Here is a 23,901-nt window from a genome sequence, read left to right on the forward strand (position 1 = left end):
TTGTAGAATAGCATAACGTACACCATACCCACCAGCTATGTTCTGTAGTTAACATTTAGCCATATTTTCTTCATCTAATCATCTTTCTCTCTTTGACAAATCATTTTGAAATAAGTCATGGAGAAAATGAATGAATTCTAAGTCTCACCAGCATGTTCACAGACCATATAAAATAAGCTACTGAAGAAAAGGATAAAGAACCACGAATAAAAACCTTTAAATCTCTACTTAACTGTAGTCCAGTGAAATTCAGAAATGAGAACATTGAGCTGTGCACCAGATACTTTTTTATGAATGTACTCTCACTCCATCATTTAATTCTCATGAGTCTTACAAGGTCACCTCATTAATAAACAAAAGGAAATCTGTCAAGAACCTGTAGCTCCAGGAGGTAAAGGAGAAAGAAAATAAACATTTGCTGAGTGCCCATAATGTATCCAACACTTAACCTTACTGCCAATTATTCTCACAACAAACTCAAGATGTAAAAACTCAGTGAGGTCAAGTTATTTGCCCAGAATCTAAGGGAGGTAAATGGCTGATGCAGGAATTTGTTCCAAGTTCCCTCTCTTTCTACCACTATTCATTACTTTTAAAATTAAAAATATTTACTTTAAAATTATTTTTTGCTGTGGTCTGAGAGGGGTAAAACACATATTGCTTCTACAGCACAAGGAATGCTTAGGCTAACACTTTTTAGTTCTTTTTACTTTGGTGGTATAGATGAGGCAGAAGAAATGACAGCAGTGAATATGGCACAAGAGCATGTGAGAGTCAGAAGCCAGGGTTCTGGTGCCGTGGCATTGTCACCAAATGTCTGACACTAGGCTAGTCACCCAACTCTCTTCACAAAGAACGTGCATCTGTCAGATGAGTGAGTTGGATTAGATTATTACGGAGGTTCCTTCCAGCTGTTAGAAAACAAAACACCCATGAAACCCTGTACTTCTTAGTGCTTTGCTTCAGTCATCAGCTGGTGAGGGCCAGGATGTAGGTCTTGCTGATCCCAGCCTTCGGCTCTGTGCATTCTCAGTTAATATGCCCACTGGGGGAACCAGCTGTAAATGTAGGCCAATTTTAATTGGAATGTTGGTCAGTACAACTAGAGTAACCTTCAAACTTCCAGAAGCAGATCTCCCACAGATTCTGACCCAATAACTGATGATGAAGACAGTGCCAAAAGAGGAGCCAGGGAAAAGCTCCTCTTCAAAGAAAACCCTGGTTTCATCCCTACCTCCATGTGTATCCTCTGCTAGATAAGCCATCCCATCGATCACACTTACAATTTTATTTTTAAAGGCTGTCTACTCCACTAGAGAGTAAGCTTTGAGAGCTCTGTCTGTTCCCCTTTATATCCCGAGCTTGTAGCACAGGACTTGGCATGTAGTTGTCAATCAAGACATGCTTATGGAATGAAGGGCAAATCTCACCATCTCCAAGCATCCCAATCCAATTTACCTTCAAAGTTTGGCTCAGATGCCATTTCTACCTCCCCTCACCCCTCCCAAACGCCTTCATATTTTAACTATATTTCTCCTATGGTGTGTCTCATCTTGTGTATTTTATTACAGTTATTTACTAGGTATCTTAGCTCCCCAGTAAGGACAAACTCAGACAGAAGCTATCTTCTGCTCACCATTAAAATCTTACAATACACAGTTCATAGTAGGCACTCAATAAATGTTTCTGGAAGGAGCACATCATTTATATATTGATACATATATGTTTACATATACACACACACACGAAGTAATTGGCACAGTTCTTTACGTATAGAAGACATTCAATAAATATTATTGAATAAATTAAGTGCTACTTCTCACAAAGTTGTGGTGAACCTAATACCCTCAAACTGTAAACACTTGTAAAGTACTCCAAACCTTTTAAGAAAAGACGTGGGGGGCTTCCCTGGTGATACCCAGGTGGTTGGGAATCCACCTGCCAATGCCAGGGGACACAGGTTCGAGCCCTGGTCCGGAAAGATCCCACATGCCACGGAGCAACAAAAACCTGTGTGCCACAACTACTGAAGCCCGCGTGCCTAGAGCCTGTGCTCTGCAACAAGAGAAGCCATTGCAATGAGAAGCCTGCGCACCGCAATGAAGAGTAGCCCCGGCTAACCGTAACTAGAGAAAGTCCGCGCACAGAAACAAAGACCCAACGCAGCCAAAAATAAAATAAATTAAAAAAAAACAAAAACATGTGGTAAACTAGATTAAAAGTCATACAAATGGTCATAGCCTTGGATAATAATCTTCTGGGATTTTGTCCTAAGGAAATAAACAAAACCAAAGAAAAAACAAACAACTAAACTGAACCAACCAAAACAATAACAAAGTCTACAAAAAATTTAGTATAGCATTTTTTAGTGAAAAATTAGAAGATATTTTATGGCACATTGATACAACATAATACTATTCTAATGATTGTTCTGATGACTCATGAAAGATGCTTGTGATTAATATCAAATAAAACACAAAAGTCACATGTGCTATGTTATCCACTATAGAAAAACAGGAATACTTAAGGGAATAGCAAATATGCAAAAAAAAAAATAAAGAAAGAAATAAAAGAAAGAAAAATAGTTATTTTGGGGTGGTATTGTTATGGGCGATTTTTTTCCCCTAAAGTTTCCTTTAAATTTATTATTTTTATAATAAAAATTCTGGTAGAATCAACATAAAAGTTTCCTTAATGTGGCTGTATTTCCTATAGACAGTTACTTAGTGAGGACCAAAGCATAAATTACAATGTCTGTTAATGGCTATCGCTCCAGTATTTGACACTAGGACTCAAGTGATACCTGAGTAGGGATGCTATTCTGTGTCATGAGGTACAAAGCACAGGCACGGTGTGCAGGTGCAGGAACAGATTTGGACGAGAAGAAAGCAGTTAGACCCAGCAAAGGAATCTTGGGAACCACACAACTGATGATGAAATTGCTCACTCAAGGAAACTATTAATACTAGCTTCCGAGAGGGTTAAATGAGGAGGCTGCAACCCAGAAGGGATATGAAGAGAAGGGAGAAGAATGAAGGATGGCCGTCTTCTTGGTTCTCCACCATTTCCTATTTCCTTACTGTCTACTATCTCAGACAAGGCTGTATACCCTGCCAGCCAGCTGCTGGCTGCCTGTTTTTGTAAATAAAGTTTTATTGGAAGCCAGCCAAACCCATTCATTTATGTTTATTATGTTTTCACGCTACAATGAATTGAATAGCTGTGACAGAGACTGTACGACCAACAAAGCAGAAAACTATTTACTATGTGGCTCTTTACAGAAAAAGAATTTGTCCCATAGCCCCATATATATAAGGAGGTTTATACACAGACACCTAATTTAGATATCAGGCCATCTTTTTCTATTACTTTTTCTTCAAACACGCCAGCTTGGAAGATAAATTATACAATCACCTTATTATCCAGACAGAATTTTGAGGGTGAAAGGGGGTGGTAAAGATGATATTCCAGGACAGCAGAAGTTAACTAGGACTGTCCTGGACACCAGATATACAGGCCCCCTCCTAGGGCACAGGAGTGGGTTTCAAAGGGCACTCAGTGCCTGTCCAGGGACTGCTTTTTTTTTTTTTGATGAAGTATAGTTGATTTACAATGTTGTGTTAATTTCTGTTGTACATCAAAATGATTCAATTTATATACACATCCTTTTTCAAAAATATTCCTTTGCATTATGGTTCATCATAGGATTTTTTTTGTTTTTTCTTTTTGCGATACGCGGGCCTCTCACTCTTGTGGCCTCTCCCGTTTCGGAGCACAGGCTCCAGACGCGCAGGCTCAGCGGCCATGGCTCACGGGCCCAGCCGCTCCGCGGCATGTGGGATCTTCCCGGACTGGGGCACGAACCCGTGTCCCCTGCATCGGCAGGTGGACTCTCAACCACTGAGCTACCAGGGAAGCCCCATCATAGGATATTGAATATAGTTTCTCATGCTATATAGTAGGACCTTGTTTATCCATTCTGTATATAATAGCTTACATCTGCTAATCCCAACCTCCCACTCCATCCCTCCCCCAACCCCCTCCCCCTTGGCAACCACAAGTCTGTTCTCTATATCCATGAGTCTGTTTCTGTTTCATAGATAGGTTCATTTGTGTCATATTTTAGATTCCACATATAAGTGATATCATATGGTATTCATCTTTCTCTTTCTGACTTACTTCACTTAGTATGATAATCTCTAGTTTCATCCATGTTGCTGCAAATGGCATTATTTCATTCTTTTTATGGCTGAGTAGTATTCCATTGTAAATATAATACATACTACATCTTCTTTATCCATTCATCTGATGATGGACATTTAGGTTGTCTCCATGTTCTGGCTATTGTGAACAGTGCTGCTATGAACTTAGGGGCTCATGTATCTTTTTGAATTATAGTTTTGTCTGGAAATATGCCCAGGAGTGGGATTGCTGGATCATATGGTAATTCTGTTTTTAGTTTTCTGAGGAACCTTCATACTGTTTTCCATAGTGCAGCCACTTACATTCCCATCAACAGTGTCTGAGGGTTCTGCTCAGGGACTGCTTTTACGTGCACATGGAAAGCTCAGGCGGCTCCTCTTATTGGTTCTTCCTATTTCAATTGCCCTCAGATGCCTTTCTACTTCCTTCCCTCTGTCCCAGCTCTGTCCTAGAGCCAGTTCTGATTGTTGAAGAGGGCAGCTCTTTGGGCACCACTCAGGGTACATACAGCATCTCTACTTTCATTAGAGCAAAAGGGGCAAAGTTTACTCATCCTATTTAAATAAACCTTAATTATTTCAAATCATTACAAACAAGAATTTTGTACCTGTAAATTTCACTTGGTTTACTATCTAGGCAACTCCTTAAAATTCTACTCTTCTTTAGAATTTTCTGTTTCTCTTCTCAAACAATTCATTTAAAAATGACCATCAATCATAGCATTTATCACAAAGAGACCCCAAGACAAATGTGGTATATTACCCATTGATTTGAGCTTTTAAGACTCACCAATACTGTTTGGAGAATTATTGAAGAATGAAGTTTCTAATTTTATCCTTCCAGAATGATAAACAAAAGAAAACAACACATACCCCCCACACACCTATTTTCCCCCTAGTAAAAATTTCGATGCTGTGGGCAAAGAGTAAAACAAAATATGTTTAAAGCACCCTTAACGAAATGTAGGACTTTACACTTTGTGAGACTATTCTCGGTGTGAACAATAAATAGCTTAAATCTTTGAAACCTTACTGGATGGCTTTCCAAATATTGCCATCTGGTGGAATTTCAGTTAATTGTTCCTTTGTTCTAGTGAGCTCCTGGAATAGTAGGTGGAACACCAATGGGAAACAACAGAAGGTCAAATGATTTTGTCTCAAACACAAATCCCAAACTGAAAAAATGAGGCTTCCCGAGGTTTCATCTCCTTTAAGATGCCCACCTCTACTGTAAAGCCAACAGAGCAGTTGCCTGGATTTTTAACAAATAATCCCTTCTTCATAATTAGAAATGTCATGAGGTCATTTGACTATATCTTAAATTTCTCTCACTTCACTTCTCACCAATAAGATCTCCAAAGTTCAACTTTAACTGGCTTGAGCATTTTTAGAGGAATTGCGGATAACAGTTAATTAGCCCTTAGTACATATGGGAAATGGAATGTAGTTTGAAAAACAATGTTTTAATGAAGCATGTTTACTCAAATACCCGCTTTAACTGTATAATGGAATTTTGAAAATAAATTTGTTACAAAGGCATTAATAATACGCACTCCAATTTAATCTGTAAACAGGGAGTCATGCAACATAATTTACGTTGAAATCTTACCTTGAGCATCCAGGCTCTCTCCCTGGCTGTCGAGAAGAAATGTTCCTCTGAGAAACAGGATACTGGGATCGTAAAAATGAAAAGAAAAAAAGCATTTACTGTGCTGAAAACATCAGAGCAAAGGGTTGTTTAGTTCATTGGGTGTGGCCAGCAATGGAAGAGAAAATTAAAAAGCACACATCCAAATTCGGTTGACTTTATCATATAAGAGAGTAACTCAGCCAAACAACAGGGTTGTCAGCTACATTATTATATCAGTTCTTGGGTTGATTAATCATAGTTTGAGAGTATTTAGATAATGTCAGTCCTATGAAGAGAATTTTTTTTACCCTCCCCCCCATAGCCTCATGTGATGAGAATCATGTGTTAGCAGATAACCCAAGGAACCAATGTCCCCAGTGAGGTATCAAATGCCAACGTCAATTAAAGTATTGACTTTCCCAAACTTGGGTTAATCTGCAGACTTTATATCTAGTATCAACACAGGCTTATTCTTCTAGTTAAAAGATGTGTTTAGGGACTTCCCTAGTGGCACAGTCGTTAAGACTCCGTGCTCCCAAGGTGGGGGGCCTGGGTTTGATGCCTGGTCAGGGAACTTGGTCCCACATGCATGCTGCAACTAAGGAGCCCACGTACCGCAACTAAGGAGCCTGCATGGCGCAACTAAGACCCGGCGCAACCAAATAAATAAATATTTTAAAAAAGATGTGCTTAATTTTAACAGGACAAGCATTGCCAGGATCAAACTTCAAAATATATACACCATCAAGGAATTATTTACTTTCTTTATATGAATTTGCTATTTATCTTCAAAACATGCTCTGACTAAATGATAAGACAATAAATTGATGAAGGACAGGTCCAATTCCAGAGGTTAAAACATGTGTGTGAGCTGTGGGTTTTGAGGGGCCCAGGTTGGGGGTGGGGTGGATGATAACTGGGGAGGCTGCTTGTGGCTCAAGCAGTTGCTCCTAAAAGGGACCCGAGATGCAGATGTGTGTGAGCCTTAGTGGTCTTCCCACCACACCCAAGAAACAGACTAGAAAGGACCCCTCTCCACCTGCCACCTAAGCCCTCACCCTGCACATTGCTCTTCCGTGTTTTCTGTAAATGGCCATTTCAGAAATGCCTTTGGTGCTTGTTTAGTTTAACATCAATTGTATAAAAATAAAGTATTTGTGGCAGATCCAACACAATGTGATTAATCCCAGACATAGTTCTAGAGATGCCACTGGGAGAAAGATTTTAAGAAAGGGAAGAGGGAGGCATTTTATATATATATATATATATATATATATATATATATATATATATATTTTTTTTTTCTTTTAATAAGAGAAAGAGGAGATGGTGAAAGGAAATAAATGCAAATAACAAAATGTAAGTGCTGAGAGAATAAACAAAGGTGATAGCTGAATTTTCAATGTTATACCATTCAATAAGGGAGTTCAAAAGTAATTCATAGAATTTGGCTTGTATAAAAATCAGAAAATTTAACGTGGATGGTTTCAAGAACTGACCTCGGATAAGCTGACAATTTATTCCCTTCAGATAGAACAGGTAGAATTTCTTCACATATTTTACAGAATTTAATTTTATGAGTGTTTCACATTTTTCCCGTAATTTAATGAGAGTTGATAATACTAAAAAACTCAGGTTTAAAAAAATCTGTTCCCATCCATGTCAGTTTCTTTTCCTAAGTCCATCTTTGAGATATTTTAACTGAATCAGAATAAAATTTTCATTTGCCCTCTTTATTTAACTAGTACCAGTAGCTACGTTACTAGGCGAAGTATTGGCTACCAAGCTAGGAAGCAAGAGTATAAGTTTCCTAGTTTATCTGTAAACCAGATAATTAGCCCTTAGAAAATTCGGGACCAGCTGTATACAACTGGTCTTTTCTGTTCTGACAACAAGAGCCCGTTGCTAACATTCTCAACAGCTGCCATGGATCAGTTTGGAGAAGAATGAGACCATTTATTGAATACCCCTGCACAAGTCATTTGACATATTTTATCTAATTTAATACTCAAAACCATCTTATTACAAATGAAAAAACAGAGGCTCAGAGCAGTGGAGCAGTTTCCCAGTATCATGCAGCTCAACTAACAAGTTCTAACTGAGTCTGACAGACTCTGCTGTTTTGTCCACACAACACCACGTTAAAAGCCAGGCCTCTGACATTGATTCGAGACACCTGGAGAGCTCTTGGTCTACTCCTGGGATGTGGTAGGTGCTCAATAATGCACGGCCTTGTGAGGGTGGAGGTCTAGGGTCCCCACTGGTGGGGATGGCAGGGAAGACAAACAGTGTTTTCTGTGCTGCCTGGCATAAGCAGAGCAGTTATTGTCTCTAAGTTTCACACTTTTTAAAAAGATGAACTCAAAATAGGTCACTATGTACATGTGAAATGCAGAACTATGAAACTTTTAGAAAAAATTAAAACAGGAGAAAAGCTTTGGGATCTAGGGCCTGACAAAGAGTTTTAAGTTTTTGACAACAAAAAACACAGTCCATGCAAGGAAAAAATGGATAAATTGGACTTCATCAAAATTAAGAACTGTTGTCCATCGGGTGTAAATATAAGGTGTAATTAGGAGAAAATATTTGCAGACCACATAGCTGACAAAGGACAAGTATCTAGAATAAGTTAAGAACCCTCAAAACTCAGCTAAAAAAACCAAACAACTAGGAAATGGGCAAAAGACACTGACAGACATTTCACTGAGGAGGATATACAGATAGCAGATGAAATGATATTCAATGTCATTAGCCATTAGGTAAGTGAAAAAAACAAAACCATAATGAGATATCACTAGACATTTATCAGAAGGGCCAAAATAAGGACAAGTAACAATCTGAAATTCTGATGAGGATGAGAAGAAACTAGACCATTCATATATTGCTTGTGAGGATATAAAATGGTTCAGCTACCCTAGAAAACATTTGACTGTTGTAAAAAACAAAAGAAAACAAAACCAAAAATGAAACGTGCAACTACCATACAACCCACCAACGATACTCTTGGCATTTTTCCAGAAAATTTAAAACTTTTCTTTATTAGCAGATTTATTCATAGTAGCCAAAATTGAGACAACACTGATGTCCTTTCACGGGTTAATGTTTAAACAAACCAGTAGATCCATAAAATGGAATGCTACTAATCAATTAAAAAAAGAACTACTGATACCTGCAAAATCCTGGATCAACCTCCAGAGAATTACGCTGAGTGAAAAAAGCCAGTCCATAGGTTAGATACTGTATGATTCCATTTAGCTAACGTTCTTGAAATTAGAAAACTACAGAAAGGGAGCAGAGACTCGTGGTTGCCAGGGGTTGAGGAGGGAGGCGGGGCTGGAGGGAAGAGGCTGTGATTATAAAAGGGTAATACTAGGTACCTTTGTGGTGACAGAAACATTCTGTACCTGGCACATGTATCAATGTCAATTACCTGGTTGTGACCCTGTACATAGAGCTTCCAGATGTTACCATCGAGGGGGAAACTGAGCAGAGGGTACAGAGGTCTCTTTGTATCGTTTCTTATAGCTACATGTTAACGTACAATTGTTTCAAATTAAAAAGTTTAACTTAAAAAAAAATCAGGAGATTGGACAGCAACTAGAATTGAGCAAGATACCTCCTTTCTTTTTGGTTTTTTTTTTTTAACCTTTTCAGAGAAGAACAAAAGCCCCAAGGCAGCGGACCAGTTGGGTCAGGAATTTGTTCCATGTTGCGCAGATCCGAGAAAAATAACCTCTCACCCACAACTTTAGCATTCAGAACTCATGCCAAGCATTCGCTGTCCAGTCTTGCCTGTCTTGGAATCTTCTCTGCTGTTATGCTCTCTTGCTCCTACATTTACCTTCCCAAACTTAAAATTCAAAATACTGACACAAATCCACACACCCCAAACCAGAAATGACTTCTAAATGGCAGTGTGATACGCTCTGCATTTTGGAAACCATCTCTTATACTTTCGAGTTCATGCTTTCCATAAATTTTCAAAATTCCCACATCTTACTGGCACAGGAATAGAATTTCATCCTTTGTGGTTCGTTGATGACAAGGCAGGTGTTCTCTATTCTAACTTGGGCCACACACTAAATAAGGCTCTAACTGTAATCACCCCACAAAGAGGAGCTGGCGGACTTTCCCTTCACCTTAGGAGAGACCCCATTGACTTTTCCCATTTTGAGCACTAGGCAGCCCTCAGAAATGAACAGCCATAAGCCAGCTGCCTTCCCCTGGCCTGTCTGTTGGATTTGTTTTCCTTAAAAAGACCAAATAGCTTTGTTAGGATAAGAGTCATGACATGGTCGGACTCTTTTAACAAAGCACATTTTGTTTTCCCTCAACCTCTGGAAATTTCAAATCCTCTTTCTTTGAACAAACTCAGAATTCTGGCATCCCATGTGTGAGGCACAGCAGAACTTCTGTCCTAGCTCCAAAATCACCCCCAAAGGCTGCTTCCTTGTCTGGCCATAAAACCGCCGGCACATAACGTATACATCAGAATGAAAACAGAGTTGTAAAAATATTGCCAATCATGCCATACCATTGAAAGGAAGAGTTCTTTTTTCAATGCTACGTATCCAGCCAATGAGGCATCTGCTCAATGCAAGGTTAAAGCATTCTCCTTGCAAAGAGCCAGGAATTATAGCCTCCTGCCAGCTGCTCCTAGCTTTTCGGAGAAGAGAACGCTGCTGGGATCTGAACCTAGGTTTTCCTACCAGGAGTTAACTCAGCTATCTTTGGATCTTCAGAATGAGCTGTATCTTGAATTCCAAACTCCCCGTAGCAGCTTGGAGATACTGAATCACTCCAGTTGTAGATCACAGTCTTTAGTGTGGGAGGTCCACAGCTTTCTAGGAAGAAAGCAGCTTGGGAGCAGAAGGTCACAGAGGATGACTCCTTACACAGATCCTACTTGATGTCAGCCTTCCAGAGTGCCCTCCACCAACCACTGCCTCAATTAGGGGTCTCCAGTTGGGCTCAGGGCCTTCCCAGAGGCACCGGAGAGAGGCCAAGAGCCTGCCCAGTTCAACTCCCTCAGGGGACCAGAGGCATGACTGCCGGGAAGCAAAGAGCTGAGCACACACCAGGGAAACCAAACCCAAATGAGGTTATCTGGCAAGAAAATGTCAAACTGCACCGAATCTTGGGTATTGGATACGGTACAACGCATTCCTTGACTTAAGAAAGGCAGACTACAAATGACCCATATTGTATATAAAAGTGCTTTTGAAAAATTGTAGCTGGCTGATAAAGGGATTTTGGGGGGATATATTAAGAATGGTAATGATGTTATAAACTTCTTATGGTCGTGTGATTTGGGCTTCTATAAAAATAAGAGAATCCCAAGAGACTATTTTATAATTAAATAAAAATTCAGTTCTTTTCATACAAACTGGGCCTAACCCTCTCTTCTAGAATACTCCTTGATCCATCTGCTACTACCTACAGAAGTAGACAGATTGACCTTTCTATTCTAGAATAGAATAGACCTTCTATTCTAGAAATTTTAAAAAATGACATGAGACAAACTACATGAGAAATACCACATTCACTGTACTTCTATGAAATATTTTTGATAACTATTTTTCACTTATCCTTTTATCCACTTTAAATCAGATATCCTTGAAAATAGAGTAGCTGGAGTAGAAGAACGGCTCCTTTGCTCATAAGTATGAACGATAATGAAATGTAGCAGAATGTTCATGAAGCAGGAAAGCAGCACAGAGAATGGTATCAGATTCACTTAGAGTCCAGGGTTCGAGCTTATTGCTCAGATCACACTGAAAACTGGAACCCTGCTTTACACGTGTCCTGGCTGTAGTTTGTTATTCCTTTGACCACCCAAAGAAGGAACGCAGTAACATGTTAAAAGTGTAAAAAGGGTAATATGAAATCTAAATAAGACTTCGGCAATGGCAAGAGCGTTGCTAAGATCTCCCTCAAAAGATGGATAGTCATTGTCTAACTTGTGCGGAAATCTTTTCAAACTCTAACATTTTCAACAGAGTCTGTTAGAAGTCTTGGTAAGTGGACAGAACTTGTTAAAATGTGCAGGAATTTTTGCATAGCCTTTGCCCATGAGTTTTCTGTTTGAGCCATGTGGTCCCTAGAATGCTGATCTGGCAACAACTAACACTGCTCGTGGGATCCCAGCTGTGGGGTTTGGTTTACAGAGGAGTCCACTTATGAACCGTTTGGGGGCTGTCTTAGTAACTAGATTCCTTGATGGAGAAATTCATGCTGAATTCCACTCACCTGGGAAATAACCTAGTGACGTTCTAGAGCAGAAGCTAATTTTCTTCATAATTGTTTTTTCCCTAACCAATCTATTATGGGCAATAAATCTAGGTAAAATATCCAACTTGAAAATATAGCTGGACTATTTGCAGATGATGGTACCATACACAGAATCCTAAAGATGTTACCAGAAAACTACCAGAGCTAATCAATGAATTTGGTAAAGTAGCAGGATACAAAATTAATGCACAGAAATCTCTTGCATTCCTATACACTAATGATGAAAAATCTGGAACAGAAAGTAAGGAAATACTTCCATTTACCATTGCAACAAAAAGAATAAAATACCTAGGAATAAACCTACCTAAGGAGACAAAAGACCTGTATGCAGAAAACTATAAGACACTGATGAAAGAAATTAAAGATGATACAAACAGACAGAGAGATATACCATGTTCTTGGATTGGAAGAATCAACCTTGTGAAAATGGCCATATTGCCCAAAGCAATCTACAGATTCAATACAATCCCTATCAAACCACCAATGGCATTTTTCACAGAACTAGAACAAAAAATTTCACAATTTGTATGGAAACACAAAAGACCCCGAATAGCGAAAGCAATCTTGAGAAAGAAAAACGGAGCTGGACGAATCAGGCTCCCTGACTTCAGACTATACTACAAAGCTACAGTAATCAATACAGTGTGGTACTGGCACAAAAACAGAAATATAGATCAATGGAACAGGATAGAAAGCCCAGAGATAAATCCATGCACATATGGTCACCTTATCTTTGATAAAGGAGGCAAGAATATACAATGGAGAAAAGACAGTCTCTTTAATAAGTGGTGCTGGGAAAACTGGATAGCTACGTGTAAAAGAATGAAATTAGAATACTCCCTAACACTGTATACAAAAAGAAACTCAAAATGGGTTAAAGACCTAAATGTAAGGCCAGACACTATAAAACTCTTAGAGGAAAACATAGGCAGAACACTCTATGACATACATCACAGCAAGATCCTTTTTGACCTACCTCCTAGGGAAATGAAAATAAAAACAAAAATGAACAAATGGGACCTAATGAAACTTAAAAGCTTTTGCACAGCAAAGGAAACTATAAACAAGATGAAAAGTCAACCCTCAGAATGGGAGAAAATATTTGCAAACGAAGCAACTGACAAAGGACTAATCTCCAAAATATATAAACAGCTCAAGCAGCTCAATATTAATAAAAACAAACAACCCAATCCAAAAATGGGCAAAAGACCTAAATAGACATTTCTCCAAAGAAGATATACAGATTGCCAATAAACACATGAAAAGATGCTCAACATCACTAATCATTAGAGAAATGCAAATCAAAAGTACAATGAGGTATCACCTCACACAGGTCAGGATGGCCATCATCAAAAAATCTACAAACAATAAATGCTGGAGAGGGTGTGGAGAAAAAGCGAACCCTCTTGCTCTGTTGGTGGGAATGTAAACTGATAGAGCCACTATGGAGAACAGTACGGAGGTTCCTCAAAAAACTAAAAATAGAACTACCAGATGACCCAGCAACCGCACTACTGGGCATATACCCTGAGAAAACCATAATTAAAAAAGAGTCATGCACCACAGTGTTCATTGCAGCTCTATTTACAATAGCCAGGACATGGAAGCAACCTAAGTGTCCATCGACAGATGAATGGATAAAGAAGATGTGGCACATATATACAATGGAATATCACTCAGCCATAAAAAGAAACGAGATTGGGTAATTTGTAATGAGGTGGATGGACCTAGAGTCTGTCATACAGAGTGAAGTAAGTCAGAAAGAGAAAAACAAATACCATATGCTAACATATATATATGGAATCTAAAAGAAAAAAAATGGTTATGAAGAACCTGGGGCAGGACAGGAATAAAGACGCAGACATAGAGAATTGACTTGAGGTTACAGGGGGGCATGGGTGGAGGGTAAGCTGGGATGAAGTGAGATAGTGGCATGGACATATATACACTACCAAACGTAAGGTAGATAGCTAGTGGGAAGCAGCTGCATAGCACAGGGAGATCAGCTTTGTGCTGTGTGACCATCTAGAGGGGTGGGATAGAGAGGGTGGGAGAGAGATGCAAGAGGAAGGGGATATGGGGATATATGTATACATATAGCTGATACACTTTGTTATACAGCAGAAATTAACACAACATTGTTAAGCAATTATACTCCAATAAAGATGTTAAAAAAATAAAGGGGAATAATAATAAAAATATATATATAGTCAGTTCCAGGAAAATACAATACGGTTCCAGGACCGTCCATGGATACCCAAATCCACACATGCTCAAGTCCCTTATACACAATGGTGCAGTTGGCCTTCCGTATCTGCAGGTTCTGCATCCGTGGATTCAATCAACCGTGTACTGAATTTGATCCAGAGGCTGACTATTCCTTAAAGCCTTTTCTTTCCTTTTCATCGTTATACATGTCTATAGCTCTTAAGTTTGCAAGATTCTTTCACATATACCAGGGGTCTCCAACCCCCGGGCCGCAGACTGCTACCGGTGTGCGGTCTGCTAGGAACCGGGTGGTACAGCAGGAGGTGAGTGGCGAGTGAGCAAGTGAAGCTTCATCTGCCGTTCCCCGTGGCTCACATTACTGCCTGAACCAAGCACCCCTGCCCCGTGGAAAAATTGTCTTCCACGAAATCGGTCCCTAGTGCCAAAAATGTTGGGACCACTGACATATACCATCTCCCCTAGATCTTGAAATCATAATTCTTCTACTGCTAGAGGTTCACTCTGCTTGCTTTTTGGCTAGCTGCTTTTCTCTCCTTTGTATCTTTCCTTAGGAACTCTCATCTCATACCAAGTTGCAGAGCCAAACTTCTAATTCAGAGTTTTTTCATTGTCTCCCTCCCTCACCACCTGTCCACAGGGAGGTTTGAAAGATTTTTTCTGTGCCATACTACCCCTTACCCTAAAGAAATGAAATACAAAGGAATAGGATTTTGTTAGTGTTGCGTTTTGGAGGGCCACAGTCCATTCTAATACCCAATTGTCATCCCGTTGACATTGCATGCTCTGATTCAATTGAGCAAACATCCATTATGGGGCATCTCCTAAGTGCCAGGGCTGTGCTGAGAGGTAGGGATACTTTGTCAGTTACAAAACTTTTTTTTGCATAAGCCGAGAAAAAAAAAGAGGACCGCTGATCCCATTCTTCAGATGAAGAAACTGAGGCTCAGTGAGCTTGTGTGTTGTAGGAGATCACACAGCTAGTAAAGGACAGAGTTGGGATCCAAACTCTGGTCTGGTTCCAAATCGCATGCTTTCCTATAAATCCATTCTGACCCATTCTACCTTTTCCTTCTCTTACGTGAGGCGTCCTTTGCATATTGTTTTAAAATTCAATTTCATATATTTGAAGCAACAGGGCACCAAGTATTGACCATCTTTCAGTTTTTTTCTTTCCACATGAAGTTCCTATTCATTCACTTGTTCAACACTCATTGAGCCCATAACAACAGCTACTACTTACACACAGCAAGCGTGCATCAGGTGCTGCGCTACGTATGTCACAGGCATCAGCTCATTTACTCCCAATAACCCTGTGCAGGGTGCTATTTTTATTCCTATCTTATAGGTACATGAACTGAGCTTTGTGGCGGGGCTGGGATTCAAACTCAGATTTGTGGATCTCAGAGCTGGAGCTCTTGAGTGCCACCTATACACCTATTTTATCCCAGGCATTATGCAAGGTGCTGAGGCTCTAATACACAGTGCAGCCCCCAAGGCACTTACAGACACAATAATTATATCATGGGGCTGTGAACGCAATGATTGACGGGGCGCATGGAACAAAGGGGAAAAATGTACAACTGCTGTCCTCTTGGATATTATGTAGTTTGAGTTTTTCAAGAGTCACCTGGAAATCCTGTTAAAGTTCCGATTATGTTTTGATAGATCTTGGGTAAGGTCTGAGGCCACCTTTCTAAAAACCTCTAGATGATGCTGCTGCTGCTGATCTGGGGGCCACACTTTGAGTTGCAAGTTCTCTCCACCTCTGAGCTCTTTTCACAATCTGCTGGGTGGTAATCTAGCCTGTGCTTAGTCAGATGGGCCACTCAGTCTATTTCAACTGGGATCATCTGAACAACTTACAGCTCAGACCTTGTTATCCAGGACAGATCAAAGCAAAATTAAGGAGGTAAATTCCATCCTTGGGGTACCCCATCATTTTCCTCTTGCTTCTCCTCTCTCTTCACATCCCTAGTCTCCCAGGGGTCATGTACACATCCAGAGTTTTAGGTCTTTAGAGAAAGCTCTCTCCTTTCCAAGATGATACATACTTAATTGAATAATGAATCTGTGTAAATGGGTTACAGTGTGATAATAACAGACATTTGTTATTTCTTCTCTGCTGATCTGAATGGCTGGTTCTGAATCATGTTACATGAGCAGCCTCAATGAAGCCACTGTTATTTTTCTCGTGTGTAGACCATTGATTCAGGTGAAGCCACCACACATACATCCAGTGTGCTAGAGAGTCAGGATGACGCTCGGACGACCTGCCAGACACTGGCAGAAGTATACAAGGAGCTAAAAGCTTAACTTTGCAAATACTAAGGATCTCCACAACACTACAGTGTACCTGGACCATCGTTCTGCCTCAAAGCGTCAGGTTCAAAGGGATTTTTTTAAAAAAATGTCTTTATTGGAGTATAACTGCTTTACAATGCTGTGTTACAAAGTGACTTTTGAGATTGCCAGCACTCTCTAACAACACTCCTGGGCGAATCAGGGCCTTGCTAGCTGCACTTGCATTTTCAAACTGAGGGAAAAGAAGTGACCATCAAGGTCTGAGTATCGGGAGACTTCATTTGCGGTCGACTGTGTACTAAAAATGGATTTGTCAACCAATTTTTTTGAAACCCCATGCATCTTTCCATGGGAAATACAAAGAGGCTAGAGGTTAAGATGTTGTTATAATTCAGTACCTTTATGGGTTAAAGGGACCACTGAGGGCTACTCAGAGAATCCGACTATCATTTGTAAATCTGCCTGGTGGAAGGAACATTGGACCTGGGATAACATTCCCTGAGGTTGAGGTTTTCCCAATTGTGTGGCTTTGGGCATGCCATTTAAACTCTCGGCCCTAAGTTTTATGGTTTTCTGTAAAGTGCAGCTACTGAGTGTTGCTGCTATGCGTAAAACTTCTTTAGCAACTGTAAATTTCTAGGTAAATGGAAAATACTTATGTTTATCATTATTACTGTTAAATAACTGAATTTGAACACATATCCCTCATCAACTGGGTCTGAGTATTAATTAGATTGTCAGGAAATATCAAAATAATATCGACTCTAGGGAAACCCAATAGCTTAAACAGAATGGGAGAGAAAGCCTGAATGAAAGAGATCTTGTAGGCGTGGCCTGGATGAAAGAGACCCAAAGGAATCCTTTCAGCAGGACCCTTACTGGCCCTTCTGACACCTATTTTGCTGCCTTTTTTGGAGGGGGCTGTAGTCTGTGACCTCAGCAAACCCCACATTTTGACTATCACCTCTCTAAGGTTGGCAGCCAAGGGAAAAACAAAACTTTATCTTTTGACCCCAAGTGGAACTTTTCTTGTAGAACCCTAGCTCATAAGACTGTTGGAGGGGTTTCAGGCTTTGTAGATATCACTTCATTTCATGCAGTGCTCATGTAATAGTCTCATTTCTTTCAAGTCTTTTGGATCCTGAGAGGCTTATTTTTCTGCCTTATTGTTCCTCCCCACCCCACAAAGTCCTTCCTGTCTGCTCCTCAAGGGGACTGCCAATGCTGAGCTGTTAGCTGAGCACCTTAACGAGGACCGTGTGCTCAAGAACCAGGAGGATGCTTAGATGACCCGCCAAACACTGTCAAAGCAAACAATGAGCTGAAAAAAAAAAAAACCAACTTTAAGACTCTGAAATTACTAAGTTTTTAGTAGGAGAAGTCTCCATGCCTCAGTTTTTCATCTAGAAAAATAATGGGATTTAAATGAGATGACTGCCAAGGCTACGTGTGGCTCTAAAAATAGAGTTGACCCTTGAACAAGGTGGGTATTAATCCGAGTATAACTTACAGTCGGCCCTCTGTATCCAAGGTTCCTCTACATCCGGGGAGTCAACCAGCCAGGGACCATGCAGTACCGTAGTATTTACTGTTGCAAAATCTCCAAGTATAAGTGGACCCATGCGGTTCAAACCCACATTGTTCAAGGGTCAACTGTACTTGGCATAATGAAGGGTCAATCCAACTTGGCATAATGAAAAGCATACAGAGAGTTAGGTACCGATTTTGTGAGACCATCTCTGCCAGAACCCACTGATGATGCCAGACCTCCAAGATGGGTGGAACACACCTGCTGTGTTTATTCCCACCAGGAGTGGGAAGGCACCCAACGGCCGTGTCTCCAGAGGCCGGCATGCAGTGACATTATGGGCCGGTTAGGGGAAGGCTTTGTTCATCATAAACCCCTCCTCAAGCACCATCTGGCATTAATGATGGTACCATAAGACAACAGTGGCAATGATTTTTACCTCTGGCCACAAATGTTGACGTTTGGCCTATCTACTTTTTCTAGCACACAACTGCAGTCTTATAAAAGGGAACGTCCTTTGTACCATGGGATGCAGGCTTTTTTGTCTTTGCCTGTATCTGGGGGCAGCACAATATAACTCAATGCTAGACTGAGTCTGTGTCTCTGCTTTACCCGTGTCCTCCCTTCCCTCTAACAGGATGTGATTATATGACATCTCCATATCTCAGCCCAAGCTGATTGGTGGAGAGATGACCCAATGCCAATTACCACATGCACAGGGAAAAGTGAGCGCAGGAGGGTTTCCGAGTGGACGCTTTATAAAATGCATCTGCTCTGCTAGAAATCCCATTGCTTTCCTATTTTGGCGAGCTGCAATGGCATTCTCTGTATGTTAAGTGGAAGTTTGAATCTTACCACTGCATCTGCCTGTTACGACTTAACTCGATCATTCGATGTGCTAGTGGATTATCAAAACTATTTTCCTCATGTTTTGAACAATGTGTAGATTCTCCAGAGGAAAAAGAAAATACAGTCCTCAGTGCATTTTCTACGGTATTGTATTGTAAGAAAGCTGGATTAACAACAACCTTTCAGAGCACAGGGATATCTTGTGGGGAAAGGATAAGTTAAAGACAAGAGCCCCTCTTTACTGATGAGTTGGGGCCACAGGTGAGTTGAGCTGTTTTGGTTGCCCTTTGAGCAGAACTGGGACGAGAACCAGGTCCTCTGACAATCAGTTTAAACTGACTTATTGTTAATAATAAAAACAATAAGGACAGGGCTTCCCTGGTGGCGCAGTGGTTGAGAGTCTGCCTGCCGATGCAGGGGACATGGGTTCGCGCCCCGGTCCAGGAAGATCCCACATGCCGCGGAGAGACTGGGTTCGTGAGCCATGGCCGCTGAGCCTGCGCGTCCGGAGCCTGTGCTCCGCAACGGGAGAGGCCACAACAGTGAGAAGCCCGCATACCGCAAAAAAACAAAAGAAAACAATAAGGACAAAGTTATGCCTAACTTGCAAAGATTTTAAGAGAAGAGCCTTGTTTGAATAGGAGGTTAGAGACAACCATTTTTTTGGTCTTAACTCAGGTTTACTTTTCTTTTCAATATTTTGGTAGCTGTTGCTGCTGCTTCTTTGTTTATCATCTTTCTGGTTCTTCATATCTGGAATAATTTTAACTTACTCTTTTAATGTTTTAATCTCTAGAGCCTCTACTCATGATCATTAGTAACAAACATTTGTATCGTTTTTCGGATAGAGAAATCAAGGTGTAAAACTCTCTCAACCAAATTCATACAAAATTATTAACATAATCAAAGTCCAAGGTTAGTAACAAGGTTATTTAACATTTTAAAACAAACCCCCCAAATGTGAAAAACAAACAAAAAATGCACATAGCTTTGAGAATCCAAGAGCAACCCTTAAAACACCACCAAGCCTCACAAGGATATGTTAAAAATCGCTTTCCTCTGGGATGGGCCACAACTACCACGGGAAAATATGACTCAAATGGACCTAGGCTTGATGTTATAGCATGTAGAACACACGATTGTTCTGCCCATCCTGCATGGCTCACCTGTGTCAGATTACTCAACAAGGTACACTCTGAAGGCATCAAATGACTTACAAACCCCACCCAAGGTCCAAAGTCTGGGCAAATTACCATGAATAGTATCATCACAGACACTCAGGTAAGCAGTTTGAGACAGAAAGACAACCTCATACACTCTTCCACAAGGGATAAACCTAACTCAGATTCACCATTCCTCTGGAGTTGGTGTCCGTGGTGATGCGTAAGTACAGGGCTAGACTCCCAAGGGGGCGGGGCACGCCACACATTCTTCTTTTTTTTAATAAATGTATTTATTTTTGGCTGCATTGGGTCTTTGTTTCTGCGTGCAGGCTTTTCTCTAGTTGTGGCGAGCGGGGGCTACTCTTTGTTGCAGTGCGCAACGCTTCAGTAGTTGTGGCACACGGGCTCAGTAGTTGTAGTTTGCAGGCTCTAGAGCACAGGCTCAGTGGTTGTGGCACACAGTTGCTCCACGGCATGTGGGATCTTCCCGGACCAGGGCTCGAACCCGTGTCCCCTGCATTGGCAAGTGGATTCTTAACCACTGCGCCACCAGGGAAGTCCCACACATTCTTGGACATAATTATACTCCTTGTGGTCTGTGTGGCTAATTGTGAGAGCTGTTGGTAAGCAGTACCAGGATCCTCTCGTTCCTTTCAAATATGACGAACAATAGCCCTGCAGGACAGATGCTCCTTGTTTCTGGGTACAGTTTGATTCCAAAGCCTTAATCAGTTTCCTGCTACTTCAAAACAGCAGCCTCCAGGGCTGAGCCTCCCTCCATCTGACTGTCCATCCCCAAGTTCACGAAACACTCCTTCCACAATGAAAAGACTTAGTGGTTCATGAAAACAGTGGAAGCTCCCCATGCTTCAGGTGTTGCCTAGTTTGAATGTGAGTTTAGAAACATCGGTATAGATGTACCTGCACTTTGTCTACAATTTAAAAACAAACATTTGAAAAGAAAAATCGCCAGGGTAGCAGTTTAGTTTTGCTCTGAATGTAGGGGGTGGATGAAATTTGTCATAGATGAGATGCAGGATGGGGGAGAAAAGTCCAACCTGAGATTTTTTTTTTTTTTGGCTGCACCTCGCGGCACACAGAACTTCCTCCACCAGAGATCCAAATCGCGCCGCCTGCAGAGGAAGCACGGAGTCCTAACCCCTGAACCACCAGGGAAGCCCCATCCTGAGGTTTTTTTTTTTTTTTTTTTTTTTGCGGTACGTGGGCCTCTCACTGCTGTGGCCTCTCCCGTTGCGGAGCACAGGCTCTGGACGCGCAGGCTCAGCGGCCATGGCTCACGGGCCCAGCCGCTCCGCGGCATGTGGGATCTTCCCGGACCGGGGCACGAACCCGTGTCCCCTGCATCGGCAGGCGGACTCTCAACCACTGCGCCACCAGGGAAGCCCCTGAGATTTTTATAGATTAAAAAATGTGATTTTTTTAAATGGAAAAGCGTATGATTCAAGACAAAACTATTGTAACATCTGTCAGAATTAGACGTTGTTTTGCAGCATTCCACTATCTTTTCTATCACCTACTAGTGTTCCGTATCTTTTCCCGTCAGATAACCAGTATCTGTCGCTAAACACTTACCCAGACCTGCCAGCTGCTCCACCTTCAAACCGAGGGTAAAGCGCGATTCCTCTCAGAGGTGTTGGTGTTTAATAGATATTAATATTTTAAGTAAAAGAAATAAAGTTCCAGCAGTGGACTTTCAGAAATTACTTGCAGACAGAGAATCATCCCCCACCTCATAAGTTTTCCATAATAAAGACTGCAACAAACGGGACCCCCAAACGGCAGGCCAATGGCCAAGAGAGCCCTGAGTACCCCATTTCCCAGTAGGAAGAAAAACTTATTTCTGCATTTCTTCATCTGCGAAAGCAGTGGTGTTGGAAAACAATGAAACAATTCCAAATATAAAACTCTTACATGTCAAGTGCTGCACCAGAACCTGGGGATGTGGCGATGACTATGCATCCATCACCATCTCCAACCAGTTTATGTGCTGGGGAGGCCCACGTGGGGGGAATTAAAGGGCAACCGCAAGGATCCACCTAACTTGTCCTGGATGGGAGGACCAGTGGGAGGTGGTGGGAAGCAACGGTTAGGAGCTTAGGAAATTGTTCCAGAACAATGTTTCTCAAATTTAACCCACAACAATGACACCTGTGGATCTTATTAAAGGAAAGATTCTGATGGAGAATGTCTGGGGTGGAGCCTGAGCTTGGGCATTTATAAGATGCTCCACTGGTCCCGGGAGAACACTTTGAGGGGTGGGGACCTAAAAGGATTAACACCTGTGGTAAGACAAAGGCTGGAAAACACATCCCAGGCAAGGCATCCCAGGCAGAGGAACGTGCCAAGACACTGAAGCTAGAAACACTGTTGAATATGGGAAACAACATTCAACATGCTAAGGAAAATTTCAGGCGAAATATGGTTGAATGCGATCACAGACAATAAGAGCTTTGCACAAAAATAAAAATAGATTTGTGATAGTTGCATGAAGGTGGTAAGATGAGAAGTGCTTCCCCTCACGCCCCCCCCTCATCTTCTTCAGACCCTCACTAATGAATTTGTTTCTGTAATGAATTTATTAAAACAACAACAAAACAAATGAGTTTCTCCTCCATGGGCTGCGGGGGGTGGGTAGAATTCTGCACTGGGGTTCCTTTAACAAAATGACCAGGCAGCTTCTTCCAATCTTGGATTATGTGATTGTTTGACACCAAGCTACTTAATAACTGATTACAACAATTATATAGCGATGTGCTTATGATGACAACATAAAAACGTGTTTTCAAAGGACTAATATTTTATTTTAAAAGTTAATTAAAAATACTGAAATGCGTTTTTATAACCCATTAGAAAATTTTTCCTGGGAAAAAAAATGCAGGAGGAATTGTATAGAATTCTGGCAGCAAAAAGCCTTGTGTCATTTGACTTCACAGAGCCATGAGTGGTACCCTGATAAGGAATTCATTGCTTGGCTCCCCAGGACACGTCGCTGTCCCCAGCCAGGAGGAGAACTTTAAGTTTCTGTGGCGAAGAAGGGAGAGTTGTGCTGGCCATGGACATCAAGCTGCATGTCTATGAGATATGTGCTCGATGGTTCCATAGATGGCGCCGTTAAAATGACCACCACCTTTCTTCCAGATCAGGCGTGTTGTAGGAAACCACATCATGTAGTATTTAGTCAACGGCCAGCCGTGTCTGAAGCGGGTCACTAAACAAATCATACGACCACAGCACCATACACAACACAGTCATCACGAAAACCCACACATAGAATTATCTAATTTGATCCTTACAAGAATCTTGTGCGGCTTCCCTGGGGGCGCAGTGGTTGAGAATCCGCCTGCCAATGCAGGGGACACGGGTTCGATCCCTGGTCCGGGAAGATCCCACATGTGGCGGAGCAACGAAGCCTGTGCCTCACAACTACTGAGCCTGTGCTCTAGAGCCCGCGAGCCACAACTACTGAGCCCGTGTGCCACAACTACTGAGCCTGTGTGCCACAACTACTGAAGCCCACACGCCTAGAGCCCGTGCTCCGCAACAAGAGACGCTACCGCAATAAGAAGCCCACGCACCGCAACGAAGAGCAGTCCTCACTCGCCACAACTAGAGAAAGCCTGCGTTCAGCAATGAAGACCCAAGGCAGCCAAAAATAAATAAATAAATTTATATATATAAAAAAAGAAT

At 41.3% G+C, this 23,901-nt stretch overlaps 1 protein-coding gene across 2 annotated transcripts in view; it reads right to left on the minus strand.

The window, feature by feature from the left end:
* MAPRE2 (microtubule associated protein RP/EB family member 2) overlaps positions 1–23,901 on the minus strand; it is a 162,578-nt gene that overhangs the window by 129,669 nt on the left and 9,008 nt on the right. For both annotated transcript variants that reach the window (XM_060170224.1, XM_060170223.1), the window contains exon 2: positions 5,812–5,873. Coding sequence is in view for 1 of the 2 variants with exons in the window: in XM_060170223.1 (XP_060026206.1) it covers positions 5,812–5,873 (62 nt within the window). In the remaining variant the exon portion in view is untranslated. The remainder of the gene's footprint in view (positions 1–5,811; positions 5,874–23,901) is intronic.

The sequence above is a fragment of the Lagenorhynchus albirostris genome, chromosome 14, assembly GCF_949774975.1.
Source record: "Lagenorhynchus albirostris chromosome 14, mLagAlb1.1, whole genome shotgun sequence".
Taxonomy (NCBI): domain Eukaryota; kingdom Metazoa; phylum Chordata; class Mammalia; order Artiodactyla; family Delphinidae; genus Lagenorhynchus; species Lagenorhynchus albirostris.